General features: G+C 44.0%; 2 protein-coding genes across 20 annotated transcripts in view; both read right to left on the reverse strand.

Annotated features, from left to right (window-relative positions):
• snap91a (synaptosome associated protein 91a) overlaps window positions 1–4,007 on the reverse strand; it is a 71,108-nt gene extending 67,101 nt beyond the window's left edge. For 11 of the 12 annotated variants that reach the window (XM_032518009.1, XM_032518018.1, XM_032518012.1 and 8 more), the window contains exon 1: window positions 3,127–4,006. In XM_032518009.1, coding sequence (XP_032373900.1) covers window positions 3,127–3,256 — 130 coding nt within the window. In that variant the 5' untranslated portion in view covers window positions 3,257–4,006. Of the gene's footprint in view, window positions 1–3,126 lie in introns of all 12 variants that reach the window. The other variant, XM_032518010.1, reaches the window with a different exon arrangement.
• A 911-nt stretch (window positions 4,008–4,918) lies between these two features.
• The window catches only part of dop1a (DOP1 leucine zipper like protein A), a 38,591-nt gene continuing 22,655 nt past the window's right edge, over window positions 4,919–20,854 (reverse strand). For 5 of the 8 annotated variants that reach the window (XM_032517791.1, XM_032517792.1, XM_032517793.1 and 2 more), the window contains 19 exons: window positions 18,691–20,821; window positions 18,304–18,415; window positions 17,875–18,057; window positions 15,949–16,074; window positions 14,301–14,435; window positions 13,954–14,009; window positions 13,540–13,644; window positions 13,211–13,277; window positions 12,823–12,967; window positions 11,595–11,674; window positions 10,901–11,010; window positions 10,320–10,469; window positions 9,085–9,146; window positions 8,185–8,337; window positions 7,170–7,306; window positions 6,929–6,984; window positions 6,656–6,820; window positions 5,641–5,770; window positions 5,230–5,538 (listed from right to left, as the gene is read on the reverse strand). In XM_032517791.1, the coding sequence (XP_032373682.1) occupies window positions 5,230–5,538; window positions 5,641–5,770; window positions 6,656–6,820; window positions 6,929–6,984; window positions 7,170–7,306; window positions 8,185–8,337; window positions 9,085–9,146; window positions 10,320–10,469; window positions 10,901–11,010; window positions 11,595–11,674; window positions 12,823–12,967; window positions 13,211–13,277; window positions 13,540–13,644; window positions 13,954–14,009; window positions 14,301–14,435; window positions 15,949–16,074; window positions 17,875–18,057; window positions 18,304–18,415; window positions 18,691–20,821 (4,412 nt within the window). Of the gene's footprint in view, window positions 5,539–5,640; window positions 5,771–6,655; window positions 6,821–6,928; window positions 6,985–7,169; window positions 7,307–8,184; window positions 8,338–9,084; window positions 9,147–10,319; window positions 10,470–10,900; window positions 11,011–11,594; window positions 11,675–12,822; window positions 12,968–13,210; window positions 13,278–13,539; window positions 13,645–13,953; window positions 14,010–14,300; window positions 14,436–15,948; window positions 16,075–17,874; window positions 18,058–18,303; window positions 18,416–18,690; window positions 20,822–20,854 lie in introns of those variants that run through there. The other 3 variants (XM_032517789.1, XR_004332329.1, XR_004332330.1) reach the window with 3 other exon arrangements.

The raw sequence follows: 20,854 nt of genomic DNA on the forward strand, positions 1-20,854 counted from the left end.
TTTTTTTTACAATGGTGCAATAAATTGAATGTAAAACCGCACCTGTGACCAATCTCCTGCTTCGATGTCCCCTCACTCGCAAACTATCCCCAAGGTATTTGAACTCCTTCACTTGGGGTAAGGACTTAGATAGTAATCGTGTAAAATTCATAGCTTTTACGGCAATCACAGACGCAGAGTGTCTTTTAGCTCATGAATCCAACATTTCCCTCAGTAACATGAAGTTTGTGTTTATCCGTTTGACTGTTACACATTCTCAGAGTGCTTCCTCTGCACCACAACAAAGTGCTGACACGCTTTGGCAGGTGGGCGAGCCTTCCACTTTGTTGTGCGATGATTTAACACCGTTCATCATTCACTTTTATTTTTTCAGTTTGGGCACGCACAGACGGGCGGATTGATTTCTCCCGCTGGGTTTTGAGTTTGCCAACTGCCATAGACTGAAGAAAGGATGAAGTTATGGCACTAGGATGGATCTTATCATGCAGGGTAACAATGCATGTCTGGTGTAACAGAGTCACCTGGACAGTAAACTTTATTTATACATATATATATTGGAAAGACCTCCTAACTCCCTATGTGTGCACTGTGTGTCTGTAAGGTTCACATTTCAGAGTTTCTCCATCTTCATTTCTTCTATGGTTGCCATCATAAATTCATTTTGCCCCCTTTATCACTAGTCTCCTACGTATTTTCCAAATCCATCCCATTGTTTCTCACTTTTTTATGTTCTAACTATGCCGACTAAATGCTTGCTTAAAGTTACGATAAACCAAGCTAACGCTCCTGTTTTTTTTAACGTCGAGGGCTACTCATTAGCCAATTTTAGCCGGATTTTCACACATTGATTGCCAAAAGTTCCTTGGTATAAACATACAAGATGTAAATCAACGTAAAATAAAGTGATAAGGGTGATCGGGTCTTACTGAGTGTGTGGGGCCAATGTAAAGCCTGGGACGTAATTCAAATGTCCAGATACATCTATGCATACACCAAAAGGCTATTCAGAAATCTAAATCCCAGATCCAGAAGCATTTGGTGAGATGCTGCGTTCATGTGCCACTTTCATTGTGTCCACTGTCATATAATTTGTGGGTTTGTGCATCATTCTCTTCTCATCTGAATCAAGTTCATACATGGATGTTCACTGGGGATAATAACTGCAATATGACATTACATCTATATGCTATGCTTTATGTTTGCATTGAGCCCTTACAAATGCTTTATAGTCCTCCACATTTCTTTTCAGTGTTTGAAACCTACATCCATCTTTTCCCTCCTTTGTTCATACTAAATAATATGCCGACAACTCAACAAATTGTACTGGGGAAAAAAACTCAAGTGATATATGCTGCAGTGCCACACACCTTCTTTGTGCTATATTAGGGGACAAGAGCCTGAGCAAAGGCGTGTGGATTCAGCAGTATCAAATATTATGAATGTATCAGCTCTGGAGTAGCATGGATCAACGGATGTACATTTTATCATGATGTCATAGTCTGGCTATCAGCAGACCAAGCCGAGCTCAATAGATTTGAGGTTGAGCGTTGGTCTGGGGGGGGGGGGTCTGCTCTGTATTTTCTCTGCACAAGAGGCCCAACCAACGGGCATTGTTCAAATGACTCTGTACGCAATTGGATAGTGTTTCAACCAATCAGAACAACGATCCGGGGACGTAGAAGCAACAGCGGCATCGATGGGTTTCTTCGGTGGCCGCCGCTATGTTGACAAGAAGGTGATTGGTCTCTTCTCCATCGTCATTGTGTTAAACCGCCCAATAGCGTGTCAGGTAGATAAGCCAGTTTGTGATTGGTTCCCGCAAAATTTTGAACTGAAGCCGGAGAATGAAGCGTGCAGGTTTCCAGACCGATCTGCAGGGAGAAATCAAATCGGCGGCAGAGTGGGCGGGGCTTACCCGGTCTAATGATGTCAGGCTTTGCCCCTCCGTTGCTACGGTAAACAACAAGCTATCAAGTTACACGCTGAAAAGCTTAACCAGCGTGTTGTCCTCAGGTCAAATTTGACCCATTTAAAAAAAAAAAGAATCTTCATCAGAAAAATTGGTTTCCTTCAACCAAATTTTCAGAAAAATAACAAGTCAAATAAATGATCAGCCCACTGCTTTCTTTAAATGTTGATGTCAATTTTAAATGTCAATTTTATAACATCATTTTATTTTATGAAAGAACGTTCGGAACATCGGAAAAAGTGACAAGAACATGGGTGGTGGGGGGGGGGGGGGGGGGGAGGCTACTTGGTTCTTTCAGTGAATTAATGTAACGATTTACAAAGAATAACACCGACGTTTTGGGACTGATTGTGTGTGTGTGTTGTGTGTGTGTGTGTGTGTGTGGTGGGGGGGGGGGGAGTACAAACAGAGATACACTGGTAAGAGCTAGTTTAACCATGTATCCAGCCAATTTAAACTGTATCGTGTCAACAGTAAAGTTTAGTTCATATTTTATGTGGCGTTTTCTTTTCGCGGGGTGCGAATGTTCCACCAAAACAAGTTCCTTCCCGAGACTATTTCGAGGAGCGACCGTCACTGCGGAACTACGTCGATTTTGATTTGTATAAAGAAATGCAAGCAACCCAGAGCGGGTTTTTCTTTCTCCTATCCTAGAACGTATCTGTGGTGTAGCCAGACGTTACTCCACAGCTCTGTGGAGATGGGGCCGGCAATGTGAGACTAGCACTGGAGCAACATGGTGGAGGCGGTCCCTAGTCAGCGGGGCTTGAGTTTCTGGTGTAAGGCTTTGTGGCGTCCTTCTGGTTCTATCCTGGTGCTCATCTGGCAACCCAATGTGGGAAGAAGCCCTGCTGTAATTAGGTAATACAATACAGTTCAATTAAGGTCTAAATTAAAGTAGTACATTGCCTCAAGCAGTGTGTGTGTGGTGTGTGTGTGTGTGTGTGTGTGTGTGTGTGTGTGTGTGTGTACATGTACTGTGGCCGATGCCCTGCCAGCACATGTAACACACACTGGAGGAATGGATGGGGGGAGGCCACCATCATTGTGCTTGGCCTAGTTGTACATGAAGAGGATGGATGGAGGGTCAAAAGGACACATAGATATAGATAGATAGATAGATAGATAGATAGATAATAGATAGATAGATAACTCACATTCCAGGTGCTTTTTCTTGGGAGCTGTCTGTTCATGTGTGGTGGCCTTACACACCGCCCGGGCCACCTCGGATCCCGTCAGGCTGTACTGCGCCGCGGCGATGCGATCCGTCAGCGTCTGACCCGACATCTTCTCTCCGTGGAGTCCAACCTCTAATATCAAGCGTCCACTATGGTCCTACCCCCCCCTCCCCCCCCCACACACACACACACACTCACTCACAAACCGAAACGCACGACCCGCTTCAGTAATCCCAGCTGCCCTCGAAAGCACCACACAAACACAGCACTGGCAAAGATGATGGACACTTTCTATAGAAATGATTTTTGTTGCGTAACAGTGCTGGAGTCGGCTGATCCCCAGTCAGTTGTGTGGCCTCGGCATGCGTTTCTGGAACAATCATGAACTGACTTGCCTTCCCGGAGACCAGTATCCTTAAACATTGAAGTCCATCGGCTGAAATATCCAAGTGTGAAATCCTACTCCAGGTTTTTGGGGCTTTTCCTTTTCTGTCGATTCAGTTTCTTACGGTTTCACCTAATGTCGGTCAGCCCTCCCTAAACAACACGCTCCCCTCCGGATGATGCTCGTCGCTGCCTCCCCCCTCCCTGTCTTCCTTCCTCCAGCCTCCTGGATAATCCTCACCACCACCAGTCCTTGTGTTTCAGCGGGGCGTGCAGGGGAACATCAGGTCATGGATGGCATCATCATCATCATCATCATCATCATCATCATCAACGTCCTCCCCCCACCATCTACAGCGGTTCTTCCTCGTCCTTCTCCCCGGTCTGCTGCGGCCAACCGTCAGCCTGCAAATCCCGGCGATGCGCACTTCAACCCGGGTCGTAGGATGGCGTTGTCCCTAGTGGATTTAAAATTTTCTTTATTCATTAATTTAGATTTCTCACCCCCGCCCCGCCCCCTTCTCTGAGTCAGGTGACGCAGTATTACCAACCCTGCCCCTGCCTCTTTCATCGCGAGAGCTACACGGAGGTCGTGGATGGGTAAGGATATGAAGGGTTAATCAAGCTACTCTACAGCCAAGCTTGGTTCCTGTCATGCTGCTACCACACTTCTGTACCGTATGAAGGTCATATGAGACATGCCTGTAGTGTGGGGGACCTGGGTTCGATTCCCACTGCCATACATCAACCAGTGTGTCCCTGAGCAAGACACTTAACCCCTAGTTGCCCCAGAAGCATGCAACCTCTGATATATATAGTAATATTAAGTGGCTTTCAGCTAAATGGCATGGAATGGAATGTGAAGCTGCACCCAGCCAGCCATGTTGCTGTCCATGGTGCTGATGTCCTCAGCTTTGGAGAGCACATATTAATAATCATAATGTATACTTTATTAGTCCCACAAGGGTAAATTACAATTCTATTCTATAATATCCCCTGGTTTGCTAGTGGTACTCACATTTGCTTATGTAAAAGTGTAAAAACTACATTCTGCATTTAAAATCCTACTTAAACCTAACAGAAGTATTAGCAGCTGAATGTACCTTAGTAACAAACAGTTTTGAAGCAAAATGGCCCCTGTGAGTGATATACTTACTCCAAAATGTTAATAAAAGTGGAATCAACACCTCTCTTTTTTAAAAGAAAAAAAGGAAAATTCTAACACTAATGTAATGTAATGTCGTACTGAAAAGTCACAATGTCTGCTGTGGAAGAAGGCCTATTTGACAGATATTCTATTGTGTACATATATCTAACACACACACGCACACAATACCTGTAATCCCCAGGGAAATGTTACATGGCATGACGACAGCGACAGAGCGCGTGTAACCCTCCCATTAGAAAGTTTTATTAAGTCACATCGATATGGAATGGCAAGGCATCTCAACTTTTTCCAAAAGCACTCACATAAAATGTTAAAAGTCAGCTTTGTATATACAAATAATTAAAATGAAATACAATAGGTTTTTAAAAGTAAAATAATCCTTATAAATACAAAAAAAAAGTACAAACTCCCCCCCCCCCACTTGTATTTCCTTGTTCTTTAATGTACATGTTGATGTTTGTCACTAGTGTTGATCAGTAGTTGCGTGTTAATCCCCCCCCCCTCCCTCCCTCCCTCCCTTTGCTGTGTTCTCACGTCTTGATAAGGCCCTCGAGAAAGTCTTTTTCCACCATCTCCTCGATGTTCTGTCGCGCTCGACTCCAGAACACCTTCTGGCTCTCCAGCTTGTGGCCCTCCTTGTGGCCGGGGAGGCAGGCGCCTGCCGGGTTGTGGTTGTAGGCGGGGCTTGTGCGGCTGCTGGCCTTGCTGTTGAAGACCTGGCTGAGCAGGTTGAAGAAAGGCAGCAGCTGCTCCATGCTGCGGATCACGTAGAGGGTCAGCATCAGGTGACCGGGCTCCCAGGACAGGGTTCGGATGGAGCAGTCCTCCTCTGGGTTTTTCTATGGGAGGGTGTAATGGATGACAAGTTACTCAAGCAGAGAAATCCATGTGCCATCCTGCAAGCAGAGGGGACAATGAAATAAGCTATAACTTGTAAAAACCTTGGCTCGTTTCCTCAGCAGCTTGGCCAGTCGGACCACGTAGGGTTTAAACTCTCTCTGGTGAGTGCCTTGGCGTCTCACTTCCAATCCTGAGTCGTCTGAAGCTTCTGGGATGAAGGCCCAGCGGTACCTGTAATGATGCGGAACTCACTCAGAAAAAATACACTTTTCATCTATTTAACAAGTCACCAGAGTGGCGATATCCGAATATCTCATTCATTCAGTTCTATCTACATGCTGATATTGGGTAGTTTTTGTCCACATGAATGATCCCTGCTTATTCGTCCATTCCCAACAGTGACAGACACACATTTTTAACCAATTATCTCTGTGACCAATCCACTGACCCAGTGGTTCCCAAACCTTTCCCCCCCTTTTGTGGATACAAATATTTTCATCTCCTTAGGCTGAATTGTGGTCACCTACATTATGTGAATTAATTGCGATTTTATCCAAATCGCAATATGAACTAGTGCACTACCCAAATTGCAAGGGGGCGCAATATTGGTCAAAGGCAAAATATGCGTCAAACTATTCTGAATAAAGTATTGTGGTGCTGCAGAGATATCCCGGCCTACAAACCCTCTGTTTGGTACAGATCCTCGCAAAAAAATCACACTATAATCATTTAAAAAAAAAAGTTTTTAGTCATTTTCAATGAAAATGAGAAAAATACAAAGATGACCATTCCCTCCATATCGTGAATCATCTCACAATTGCAATATCAATCTAAATAATCGCAAAAAGATTTTTTCTTCATATCGTGCAGCCCGAAATATGTTGTACATATTTTCTTGCCTTTGTTTTGGTAGTTGTAGTGTTTGGTTTAGCTCCACTGTCTGCTTTACATTTACATAACATTTTCACAAACTTGCCCATGGTTTGCTAGCTGTGCAGCCGAACCATGCATTATTTATTTTTAGTATTTAGAGTTGTCGCTCCCCCGTTTGGGAACCACTGCCCTAACCCAACCCAAACACAAAGCCTTTTTTGACCCAGGCTTGTCTGTACTGACATCTGGAACTGAGGCAGGCTCTCAGGAGGCAAGGCCAAAGCCAGGTCCAGGAGCTTGCAGGCAGACAGATAGAGGTTGAGCCAGCGTTGGCTGTTGTAGGAGGTGGAGAAGCCATTGCCACCGGAATAGGTGGTCTCCAACCCAGCCACTGACGGCCCGGAGGTCCTAGAGATGGACAGGAGAGGATGAATCATCAAGGGAACACGGGAAGAAATCCTTTATGATGTACAGATGCTGCTACAATCCAGTTTGTATTATCAACAGATAATGTACCTGGATATGTCTTCATCTGCTGTTAGCTCCTGCTCCATCAGAAGAAACACCTGAACCTGCAGGGAAACAGATGTAGAATGTGTGAATGAGTGTGTGTGTGTGTGAGTGAGGGAGTTTTTGTGGGAGTTGCTCTATATATGTGTAGAGGACTAAAGGAAAGAAACACATGAAGATGCAGTGAGTGAGTGAGCGAAAGAGAAAGACAGAGCCTGCGGTCAGCGATGTCCCCAGTAGTTCTCACCAGTTCAGTGATCATGGTGGGCCACAGGGACGTGAGATGTTGAGGTGACATGCGCAGCAGCAGCACTCTGAAGAACAGGAACACCTGAGCGTGAAGGATGGGCACCTGAGGCAGACGCAGGCTCTCCACCAGACGCTCTGAACACACACACACACACAAACACACAGAGGTTAATAAACCCAGACGTAGTTCATATTCCTAAGCAGTTAGCATAATGGCCATTTCAGAGGGCTACCATCTATTCAAGGCTTGCACTGTATTAGGGGCATGTGAGTAAACATTATACATACAATTACAGAGCCGGTATTATTTTCAGAACAAATTTCTGAGATTAAAGTCCTACTTGTTGAAAAAGTCCCACACACTGTCCATTACGTATGCAGATCCTTTATTTCACAAAAAAAATACTTTATTTCATGTATTTGCATCCGTAATAGACAGTGTGTGGGACTTCTTCAAACAAGTGGGACTGGTAACCTTTACCTTTTCCGACGCACCTGCCCCAAAAAAGGAGGGCGCAAAAGCGCTTTTGAATTGAGATTAAAGTCGTACATTTGCAAAAAAAGAAACACTCGTCAAGCAGCAGCGTCTGTGGTGTGATAAGGTTGATTCAATCTTGCAAAGTGAAGCCATGGGGTTCCTTGACAACAACAAAAAACACAATATAGTGACGTTTCTTTCCTTGTAAATGTACAACTATAATCTCGGATGTTTATTCTTGAAATATTACCCCTCCATAAATGATTATGTTTTACCAAAAATGGTCCTGATACGCCGTTGTATTGGGAGTTTGCTCCAATCCATGAATTTCTACAACAGAGTAGGCGACCGCAGCATGACCAATAGTCTCATAAAGGCCACATTTACGGGAAATATGCCAAATCTACCAACATTTAAAGATGAATTTGGATTTGGTTTATTGTGGGAAATAATCTCTCACAGTAAGGAGGTTACCAGGTTCTGCATACAGTATCACAAGTACATACTGTACATTGTATATGTGTGTTTTGTTTACCCTGGATGTCTGGCAGGTACTTCTGGTACTGGTCCACTTCACTGCTGTAGATGGTGAACGCCAGGCGTTTGAGCAGCATGGCTCTCTGCTCCAGCTCAGCGTCTCTGTTGGTGAACAGACTCAGAGAGCTGCTCTGGGCTACAGCCACCCGGGCTGAAAGGACAACACACAACCCACACACACACACCACACACACCCACACACACCACACACACCACACACACACACACACACACACACACACACACACCACACACACACACCACACACACACACACACACACACACACACACACACAACACACACACACACACACACACACACACACACACACCACACACACACACACACACACACACACACACACACACACACACACACACACACACACACAAACACACACACACAACACACACAACACCAACACCACACACACCACCACCACAACACACAACACACACACACACACCACAAACACACACACACTCTATTAGCATATGCTGGTCTTTAACATGTTAAAATGCTATAACTAAAGGGGCTTGTGGGGAGGGTCTAAGGATACTGGGTGGTGTATGCTGTACAGTTACATTGTAAAGCCCCGTGAGACAAAAATATGTGATTTGTGATATTGGGCTTTGTAAATAATTTCGACTTGTTTAGCTATATCACATCAGCAGAATGGGCTACAGACTTAATAGGAGTAGACATGTCAAGTGTGTGTATTTTGATTAAGAGACTTTGCAGGATGAACGTTCGATTCTGCCTGCGATGAGACATGAAAAGGGCAAAACATTCATTGCCCTGCAAATGTCAGAAAGAAACAGATGATGTGCTAAATGGTCTGTGACTCACACACAGTGGTAATCAATTATAGTCTACTAAAGAATTGTAAAGCTTACTCATGAGGTCTCTGAATGTGGTCTTGTCATGAGTCATCAAGTGGTCAATGATGGCTCTCCAGCTGAAAAATTTGAAAAAATGATGCTGATGTTAGACCAATATTCCAGAAAGATTGACAAATTAATACCCACCGGCCCCCTTACATCTGGCAATAACATATTCCAAAGTTATGTTGATATATTTTTAGGTGAAATGTTTTTATACTTTGACGTTAAAGTGCTCATATTCTGCTCATTTTCAGGTTCATAATTGTATTTAGAGGTTATATCAGGACAGGTTTATACGGTTTAATTTTCAAAAAACACCATATTCAGTACCTAGGTCAGGACCACAAGCCAGTCAGAAGGAGAGTATGAGGGCCCTGACAGTAACACTAGGTAAGACTACTAGCCAGTCAGAACAAGTATGAGAGGCCTGACATACCTAGGTAAGGACTACTAGCCTTCAGAACGAGGATGAGGGCCCTGATAGTACCTAGGTAAGGACTACTAGCCAGCCGAAGGAGAGGATGAGGGCCCTGACAGTACCTAGGTAAGGACTACTAGCCAGTCAGAAGCAGAGGATGAGGGCCTGATAGTACCTTAAGGACTACTAGCCAGTCGAAGCAGAGGATGAGGGCCCTGATAGTACCTAGGTAAGGACTACTGAGCCCAGTCCAAGAAGCAGAGGATGAGGGCCCTGACAGTACCTAGGTAAGGACTACTAGCCACTCAGAAGGAGAGTATGCGGGCATGCCATGCTAGCAGCTAGGTGAGCATTATAACGTGTGTCAAAATGGGACGAGCGTTTGTCTCTGAAGTAAAGGCTGGACTACAGTAGAGCTGTTTGGAGCAGTTGCTGAACAGTGTTTTCTGTTGGAGATGGTAAGTCATGTTGGGCTTTTTCACTTTGTAAACCTATAATATGCACAAAAAATACATGTCACAAGGAAAGGGAAAAAGCCAAAAAGCATAATATGAACACTTAAAATACATCTGTGGTATCCCTGAGTTCTTATTTTTACCTTTCCGGCGAAGGGGAGGCTGTTAAGACTGTCTTGCATGAAACAAATCTACATCTACTATTTTACTGTATGTCCCTTAAAACTAACAGGAAACACATGGTCATGCTTTTTCCCCTGTGCACAGATTTAATTATACATTTCTGAACAAATCGGTGAATATCCTTTTGTTTGTTTACACTTTGGGGTCGGATTTTATAGACCACACATTGTCAAGTGTCCTCTCCTACTCACTGGCTGACGCAGGAGGAGTCCATCTGGAAGAAGGTGTGGTCCATGAAGAGGTCGAAGGCCTCCTTCTTCCAGGCACGGCGGGTGTATTGGTACCCACTTAGGCTGCTCAACAGTTGGATGCAGGCGCGGTAGCTGGGGGCGTTGTGAGCACTGCCAGTGGAAACAGGAAACGGTACGCTTTCATACAACATTGCCATTATATGCGTTTCACCATTGTACTTCAATGTTTTATTTTATGTAAAATGCAATGTTTAAAGCCATTCCATAGTAAAACTTAGTGATGGCCAAATGATGCTTTGTGAACCTGTGTCTTTATTTTCTGAGCCCACTACATGGCGCTCTTTGTTCAACAAAGGGTGGAAAATATAGTGAATTGCAATGCCTTAGGTCTTTCTCTTAAACCAAGAGCGCCTTCTAGTGGGCTCAGAAAATAAAGACACTGGTTTACAAAGCTTTATTTGGCCATCACTAGTAAAAATGTGAATATTAGATGTTAACTTCTAACTAACTGCTAAACGTTTTGCCAGAAATTCAGAGGAAATCTCAGTGACACTTAAAAGAAGTAAGCAGCTGATCCCCACCTGTGGTTGCGGAGGTAAGGCACGACGTAGTGCATGATATTAACCAGCAGTGGGATCACCCTCTCCTTCTCGTCACTGTAGAACACCATGTCCAACAGATGAGCCAGCACCTGACAAATGAATTCAGTAAATACAGGGATGGCAACATTGAGTGACATTCTTCCAAACCAACAGTAGAAAGGCAGCATTCATCTCAGAATATTGAGCCACTTTGATCCTTGGCTGGAACAACAGTATGATTAACTGCACTGCAGCGTCAAGCTGATGTAATGCTTTGAATACACTCTTTAATCTATAAGCTGCAAACAGCAGTACAGCACAGGCAGAATCTCAATCATTAGCTCCACATTGAGCTAAAATAGCCAAGATGGTTAGTGGCCAGTGATTTCAATTGTCCAGCTCAGCTAATTCACGGCACCACTTTAAGTCCAGTGGATTGATCCACTGGTTCACTAATAATGATTGAGGTAGAGGTGGGGGGTGGGTCTAAGGAGCTCAGGTGGAGCGTGTTAGTGTTACTGTAGGGCCATGCCTGAGAGCAGTGGCCCTAAACATTGCTGGTACATGCGAGGGAGAGCAGCTTGAGACATGCTCGAGGTGAACGATGGAAATATCTGGCCGGGCCGCTGACTGAAACAAGTTGGGCAGGGAGGGGTGTTCAGCTGAGTCCCAGAGACAGACATGAGTGTTTTACCTCGGCCAACAGTGTGAGGGCGTGAACGCTGTACACGGACGGAGTGAAGCTGGAGGCCTCCATCACTGTGAGCATTAAATCTACAACACACAACACACATACCAAACGTTAGCAGCAGCTACATAGCGGAGACATATTAATACTGCCAGGCTGAAGCTACACTGCAAATGCAGTTAGTAGCGCATGTGAACAGAAGCAACGAAGTGCTCCGTCTGGACGCCTCACATAGATCTCAGATTATCTTTTACACTTCTTTTTAGCTGGATTACATTAATCCCTCACATTAAAATAAATCCTTGGTATTAACTCTGGCTTATATATCAATATTATATCGATATCGTGACATGAGACTAGATGTCATAGATTTGGGATATCTTTATATTGTTATGTTAAGTTTTGTCTTTTCTTAGTTTAAAAGGCTGCATTACAGTAAAGGGATGTCATTTTTTTAATGTGCCACTAACTGTTCTAGCTTTTCTAATATTTGCCTCTACCCACTAAATTTTGATATCCACATTACTGATGATTATTTATCTCAAATCCTTTGGTGTAAATATTTTGTGAAAGCACCAATTGTCAAACCTACATTATCGTCTAAATATCGATATTGAGGTATTTGGTTAAAAATATTGCAATATTTGATTTTCTATGTACAGCCCAGCCTAAATTAACACAGAAATGATCATTACCTTGCCAAAATGCAGATAGCCATGAACAGAAATATAAACAGAAAAAAACAATATCAAAGCGGCCTGCCTAACTAAATACTACTACTAATCCATCATGTGTCAGGAGAGAGACTCTGGACAGACATTTCAAACACAGTGAAACAATCTCAACCCGTTGAGCGTGTTGGGACTTAAGTGTGTTATCAGACAGCAAGGTGTATTATTGTACACATATTTACGTTTGGAATGGATGGAAAATGCTTTTAGCTTTTCTATTCTAGGCTTCAGTAAACATCCACAGCTCACCTAGCCTTTATGAGGTACATGTCAACTGGATGTTTGTACTTCATCTGATTACTACTCAATAACAAGAAATATTTTAAACCTATTTTTCTCACATTCACATTAGACGTAGGGCCTAAAACTTGTTCAGTTCAGTGCGTTTAGTGTAAAACTAGCCGTTATATACTCTTTTATGACAAAGATAGACAGACAGTCTTCATATGCACTCTCTCCAGAGCAGTAAGCGGTTGCAGGCAGCAGTAGCAGCATCAGCACACCTTCTACATCAGCTTCCAGGTTGGCTCCGTCCACAACTATCTGAGGAGAGGCCTTCACCTCCAGGTTCCTCCTCAGCCATGTGGTTTGCTCCAGAGACGAGCCTGCTATTGTCCCGATGGCCTCCACTACCTTATGGGTCACATCCTGAATACGCAGGTTATTTTCAGTTACTTGTGTTCAGTGGCATTTTGACTGTGGTTCACTATATAATACTGTATCACTATACAGCATGAAATAAAAAGTAACACTTGTCATTAAGATGATGTAAAAACAATCTACAATAGCGGTGATGTTATTGAAGTAAGAGGACAAAAGTATAATCTAAATATGAAACTTTATGGACACAACTGAGAGTTGAATAGTAGTCGAGGTGGATACAGCAATTACCTGCAGCTCCCGTTGGTCCTTCTTGCTCTCCAGATTGGGATTCTTCAAAATGAACTCATTCAGAACTCTAGAGAAGACAAGGAGAAAGGGAGAGCCATGCAAAACAAGTTAAGGAATATGATGTGGAAGTGGATGAAGGCGTAATCCCGGACTGATTCAAAACCAGAATCAGCTTCAATGGCCACGTAAGTGTAAACGCATACAGGATATTCTGACTCTGGCTTTTGGTTGCTCTCAAGTTACATACACAGAAATAGACATTTGTCTAAAACCAGGACAACAAAGCTGAACAGGGTAAAAAAAAAAAACTACAAAGAAGAGGAACGTACCCTAGTATAAGGAACTGTCCAGGGGCAGGTAGGCCTAGCGGTACAGAGTCCTTCAGCAAGGCCAGCAGAGATGGCCAGCTATCAACTAAACTGGACACAGGGATCCTAGGACACAAACAGGCCACAATCATAAATGAAAATGAAAGTCTAAAGGCTGCAAGCATCTGATTGGTTATTTCAGCTACATGTGAGGGAGAAAAAAGGAAGTGCTGTTGTTGTGGAGCTGATGAAATGTGGAGAACAGTAAAGTGCTGCTTAAGAAAGTTTTCCGTCTCCATCTGGCTATTTCTTCTCATTAACCACCACATATCAAACCCTCGCGTTACAATGACATTATTTACATTAAATACTAATAGATTTATAGTTTACATACAGTATGTACTGTACACTGCTGATAGGAAGCAGTGGACTCACCTCTGGACATAGGCATAGAAGAACTGCAGCATGCAGACCTCCAAGGAGAGGTGCTTCTGTGGGGAGTAGTGAAGAAATAATATTAATGTATTGAATGACTATAAACAGAGCCAAAGTCCTTGTGAAAAAAGGAAAATCTAAAGATTTGCTTAAAAACAAAATTGGAATGCATGTATTGCATAAAAGCATGCCAAAAAAGTACATATGTTTAAAATAAATCTAATTTAAAATTCTTTTTAAAAGCCTGTTTAAACGGTAACATGTTTGATGTTATGTAGGCAGAAACTCGTGCAGAAGACAGGGACGAAAACAGTTATGCTAATGGACTAAAAACCTAGAAAACCAACCTTGTCCTTTGCAATGGCAGGCGGCTGCTTCAAGACCTCTTTGACCGTCTGCATGACCGTCTCAGTGCGCATGGCACTCACCGAGCGAACCAGCTCAACCAGCAGCAGCTGCTCGTCGCTGGCTAAAGGAATCACCTGAAACACAGGGTGTACATACAAGGCTTTAAAAAGCCCACTCAATGAGGGACATGCTGGAGTCCAGGCATCTCTATTGAGAACAATGCTAGTGAGAGATTAATCCGATCTAATCCAATTTATTTATATAGCATGATTTTAACAAACACAAGGTTTCCAAAGTGCTGCACAAATAGATAATACAGAATAAATAGATGACACAATAAAAGCACAATAAAAAATATAAGGTACAATAAAATAATTACAATAAAATGCACTGCCAGCATACGGTAAAGTTATACACATAAGATCAACGCTACCTGGTGTTAAAAGCCAATGAAAAGAGGTGGGTTGAATTAAATCATTTAGTGTCCTATTTTAACTTCTTATTCAAGCCCACGGCGTGAAGCACATGGCGCAGGTTTGTTAAGGGCGTGTCCAAATCCACTTTTGCTAAGTTGGCGGCAGAAAAAAGCGTCTGTGCGCTTGAAATGGGTTGTATTTAGCGTCTTCATTAATTCATAAGTGTGTTTTGGGCATAACATGCAATCAACCAATCAGAGTGTCATCTCCCATTCCCTTAAAAAGCCAGGCGCGTTTGGACCTTTGCGCATTGCAATTATGATGGCGGATTTGCACCGTAATCTTTTTATTCGTAATCTTTTGCACGTGTATGTGCTGCTGTGTGTGTGTGTGTGTGTGTGTGTGTGTGTGTGTGTGTGTGTGTGTGTGTGTGTGTAAAAAGCATAAAGTGTGCATGCTGTGCATAAGCCTAGGTGCATTTTACTAATTCACTGTTAAAATAACAATTAAATGCTGCGTTATTGACTTTAGATCAGGTTGTTGTTAGTCAATGGCGCGATCACTTCCCTGCTGCCTCCAAATAGCAATACGCCCAGAATGCTCCTGAACACACCTCCCAGTAAGACCAGCACGCCCATGGGCGCAAAGATGGGCGCAGATGCATTTGCTATTTAAACGACGTGGGCGCAGACGGTCTTAAAATAGCAAAGAAACGTGCGTTCGGCCTTGCGCCGCGCCGGGAGCCAGATAGGGCCCTTAATGTGCTGCTTTCATGTTTCACATTTAAACAAATCAGTAGGGCGCCCATATATAGAAGTTTACTCCTCAACGCAGCGGGCTCAGGTTTGACTCCAACCTGCAGCCTTTGCTGCATGTCATTCCACTTTTCTCTCTCCTTTTAATGTCTTCGGCTGTCCTGTCAATAAAGGCCTAGAAATACCCAAAAAGTATCTTTAAAAATAAGTAATAGTAGGTAGGTAGAGGTAAAACAAGCTCAAAAACTCTTAACCAGAAAGGGCAGCAAAACACTGCTCTTTAGCTTGGTGGTATTTCAATATTCAAATACATTTTACTATAACACGTAAAAAGAAATGAATACACTTTGCCGCGTACCGTATGGACCAGTAAGTAAATTAAGTCTGATGTAAATGATTTCCAATGCAGGCCTCAAGACAATACAATCTATAGAGTTTGCGTATGTCTTGTACCCACTGTTTTACAGGACACCCACCTTATTTCTGACTGGAGTCTTGACCTGCTTCCTCTCATTCCAAACGTAGGCAATTGCTGCCATGAAGTGAGCACCATGGTTCATGGAGATTGGACCCAGCAGCTCCAGGATTTGCTGCCGGAGGTTCTGTGGAACAGATGCAAGCGAGGAAGTTAGGTTGGTTAAACAGCAGATTACTCACTATGCAAACAATTTCGGTTACAATACATACTTTCGGTGTGTCTACCCTGATATTTGTACTAGGTCCAAACTCAAAACCCATCTGTTTAGTCTGGCTATTAATACGTAGCAGTGGTGTGACAATTACATTCTTCTATTTCTTTGTAACCTTTTGTGATTTTACTGTTCTCTATGTTCATTCTTTCTATTGTATGATGTGTTTTTACTCTTGGTTTCTGATGTGAAGCACTCTGGATACCTGCTGCTTGCTATAAAGTGCTTTATAAATACATTGTGATTGATTGATATCTTGCTGTATATTGTGTTAGACAAAAAAAAAAACACAACTAAACGTCATAAATAAATCACACACTAGTGCTATTTCCTCAAATGATATGTATCACACGGTTAACTGGCACAACATAAATTGTCAAACAACATTATCTCCATCAAAGTAGAGCTGCTGTATCTGTGTGTGTGTGTGGTGATATTATATATATATATATATATATATATATATATATAATATATATATATATATATATATATATATATATATATATATATATATACCAAAAACTATTAAGTAACCAGTTTTCTCATTATTCCTCCTGCTGGGACACAGGCTCTGTAATGATTACAAATGGTGTTCTGTGTATTATCTTGGTGAAAATTACATCACCAACCTACATTCTAGACAAGGGTAATGACTACTTGCACAAAAATACTGAGCTGGAATTGCTGAAAGAAAAGTCTTTCAGTGCCAGTAATGAGATTCAGTTCCTCCTGTTGAGATCAGTAATCCAAGTATTATGTATGGAGTTTGAATACTTTCTCTGTAGAACATTTTAGGCAGGGCTGCCAACATCACACATCCCACTTCTCTGTTAAATGGATAAGGAGCCGTATTAGGTAATTTAATAAACAAATGTGAGCTATCTCTGTTTGTATTCTATTTGGGTAAGGTTTAAGACCATACAATACAATACAATGTACTATAAAGTATATGTGTAGCACTATGTTCATCATGTCTGCCATTTTTTCACATTGTGGTGTAAAAAGTTCATTTTAGATAAATAAACTCAAGCACTTTATCTGTCATTTCTTAGTATGTTCAGTCAACTATTCTCCAGTCAAGACGTGTTCAATTATGACTAGTCTGTATCCACAACGTTCCACTTCTGGGATTGCTCCGTTGCCAACGGAAATGGCAACGGAACCCTTGGCTTTCTTTGTAATGGCGTTCTAAACTCTGGTGGATTCCTGAGGCCTATGGTTAACTGCTCCTCAGAAATCTGCATGGTAAATCCAGACAGCTAGCTAGACTAACTGTCCAATCTGAGGACTATGGTTACCTGGTCCTCAGATCTCTCCAAGGTAAATCCAGACAGCTAGCTAGACTACCTGTCCAATCTGAGTTTCCTGCTGCATGACAAAAACTACTATTGAACGTACACATGTTCCACCAAAAATAGTTCCTTCCCGAGGCGGTTTTGCAGAGGCTGTTTTGCTGTAGCGCCACCTAAGATGATTTTGATTGGTTTAAAGAAATGGCAATAAACCAGAGCACGTTTTTCTCCGATCCCAGAATGTTGTGTAGACTCGCCAGACACTCCTCAGCAGTGCCGCTGTGGTAGGAAGGTCAGGCAAAGCAAGACTAAATTATGACGGACTAGTTATCACCTAGCTGGACTGACCAAGACCTGCATTAAAATGTGTTACAGAGTTATTGATGGAAACACTCTGAATACATGTTGCCTGGTTTACCTTAGTGGAGCCCAGGTTGATGTTAGATGTAGAGGCAGTGGAGGCAGCAGCTGGCTTGTCAGAGTTGTCAGCCTGGTGGAGGACGCTCCACAGCAGGGTGACAGAAGACATGATGGTGTGGAGGATGGATAGGATGCCTGAACGAGCCTCGGCCAGGTGCTTCTGGTCAACACTCACTTGCAACTGAGAGGCAGAATATGCAATAAGACAGTCAGTTCTTATGGGGCTATACCATTATGCAAAGAAATAGAAAAAAAAGAATTAGAAAAACAATTTTAAAAACAAGCATATCTTAATACAAATCATACTTTTAAATGTAACAAATGAATGTATAAGCCACAGCAAAAGAGGCCTGCATTCAGAGGTTGTAAACATTCACTGAGAAATGAAAGAGCAACTTGCAACATCACAGGTGCCCGGCGCCCTCACCTGGTGGTACTGGGAAGTGGGATCAAGAAGGCAGTAATGGATGATGGCTGTCACCCCCTCCAGCACTGTCAGAATCAGGTCAGGAGGGATGCAGAGAGCCATCCACTGGGGTCTAGAGGAAGAATATGCAGTTTAATCAACACATATTTTTGAATTAAGGTATTGGTATACATAAAAGCTAAAAAGCCAAGCATTTTAATCTCAACTAGTACATCAGAAAGATGCATGATGTATAAGACAGCTGTGGCATTTTGTGGTCAAGAGTGCCATCTGGTGACCAAACCCTTGCTAAGCCATTTTGATAAATTTTACTGCCTGTATGGCGTATGACGACAAAGACTGGCTTACAGAATAACTCATCAGCACAACTCCTCAAGATGTTAATACCTGGTGTCAGTTATTCCGGTCTCATAGCGGTACTGCTGAAGAAGATTGTCCAGGTTCCTGCACAGCTGCAGAGTGACTGAGGCCACCACCCTCCTCAGCACCCTCCCCATGTACGGCAGGGTGGCCGTGATGAGTCCTATCCACTGGGGATGCATTTTGCATGCGTGGTGCTGATGCAGCGCCCTGATCACCGCACACAGGAACATACCCTGCGCTGTTATAGGCTGTCCGTGGAGGTATTGCAGTGATGTCATTGGCTGCTGAGGGTTGACGTGCTCCACTTCGCCACCCAGGATCTCAAACCCAGCCCCGGCGCCGCCTCCCATTCCTACACCTCCTGCCCCGCCTCCCACAGGTCCTCCTTCTCCTCCTTCTTCAGCCGGCACCAGGACTCTGTGCTCAAGTACAACGAGGCTCTGCAGCAGTCTGAGCAGCTGGGACTGGACAGCGCTGCAGCTGTCTATCTGGTCCTCCGACAGGTTGATGACACTGTCCTCGGACAGACCTTCCTCCACAGTGGCCACGTTCACCCCTGCCATCCGCTGCTCATGCCACTTTTGGGCGCTGAAGATGGAGGAGAGCAGGCAGTGGAGAACCACTTTCTGAACTTTGCACTTAGAGAGGACGTCGCTGATGAAACTAGCAAAGCCCTTAGCCGAGCCACCCGTGGCTTTGGCTAGCTCGCTAAAAAGGAGAGTTAGGACCTCCACGCTGGTCAGCTGCATAGCCCGGTTCCCTGCCAAGTCCTCAGGGCCTGCTGACAGGTGGGCAGAGTAATAGCTTCTCAGGAAGTAGAGACAAAGTGAGATGATGATCTCCAGGTACATGGCGCTGCGGAAGGAGTGCGAGTGGGAGTCTTGGGGGATGGGACAGTAGAAGTCTTTTCCCATGACGGAGACCCTGTGACGGGCTAGGAGGTTCTGGAGCAAAGAGAGCTGTGGAGTGTAGGTGTTGTTGATGCTGGTGGTGGATATGGCACTCACGAAGCCTGAGGGAGCAGCTCTTACCATGGCTGCAATGGCTGACAGGGCGTGGAGGGCCCGGGAGGAGTCGTACAGCTGGAGGTATAGCAGAACGTGCTGGTAAAGAGGATGGATATTAAACTGAGGTGGTGAAGAGGACGATCTGCGTCCTGTGACACTGGCCCTCCCACCAGTCTCCCCTGAGCCCACGCTGGGGGAGCCGGTGTCACTCTCAATCTCTGACACCTCCCCTTCCCCACAGCTGTACCAGTTCTCTAGATCCAGGCTGTCCCCGAAGAAAATACTGGGCGGCCGCAGTTTTTCGGCCTGAATGGCTATTTTTCTCTGCCTCTCCTCTTCTTTCCTCTTGGCCCTCTTGATCTTGGGCTTGGCCCCTGGAGATTTGTCTGCAAGCCTCTCCATGATCTTACCTTTAAGGCTGAGCTGGGTGCTGCTATGGCTACGTTTACGGGCCTGAGTGTCGTCCACCTGCAGGTTGTGGTCGGGGGTAGCAGGGTTGGCGCTATCTGGCAACGTGACAATGGAAGGTGATGAGCTATGGCGGGTGATGCCCTCTCTGTGATCCTCCTCTGCAGATATATCTGCCTGTGTGACAGAGAGGAACTCAAGCGTGCCTCCAGCCAGCAGCTCAGGCAGAGTCTGGTGGTTGGAGCCTGGAGGAGGGCCAGAGTCAAAATGGGGACTAGTGGAATTATCTGAGGAAGTGCTGTCTGTGTCTGTCTGGGGCCAGTTTTCAAGCTGAGATGAGACTTCAAAAGTTCCCTCATCTACTAAACTCAAAACCTTGTCTATCAGCTCTTTTATAACCAAGGACACAGCCTCCTCTATAGAATCCTCAGAGACGTCATATGAGGAAACAGGCTGTTGGTCTGAGCCATTGACTGGATTGCTGACAACCTCTGGTTCCTCGAAGCTGCCATTTTCCACTGTAGATGAATGTGAACCACTGGAATCAGAGCGCTGGAGCTCCCCCTGTTGGTCAACAGGAGGATATTCACCAGCTAGTTGCAAGTTCTCACTGCTCAGGCTCAGCAAGGACAGACTGTCACTCAATGGGTTGACAGTCAGACAGAACGGCTCCATGTCACCCATCACCAGACCTCGGAACTCGTCTTGTGCCACCCTCTCCCCTTGGATCAGACCGAAGTCTAAGGAAAGAAAGAGTAAAAAAGGATTTTTTA

This window comes from Etheostoma spectabile, chromosome 6, assembly GCF_008692095.1.
Source record: "Etheostoma spectabile isolate EspeVRDwgs_2016 chromosome 6, UIUC_Espe_1.0, whole genome shotgun sequence".
Taxonomy (NCBI): Eukaryota; Metazoa; Chordata; class Actinopteri; order Perciformes; family Percidae; genus Etheostoma; species Etheostoma spectabile.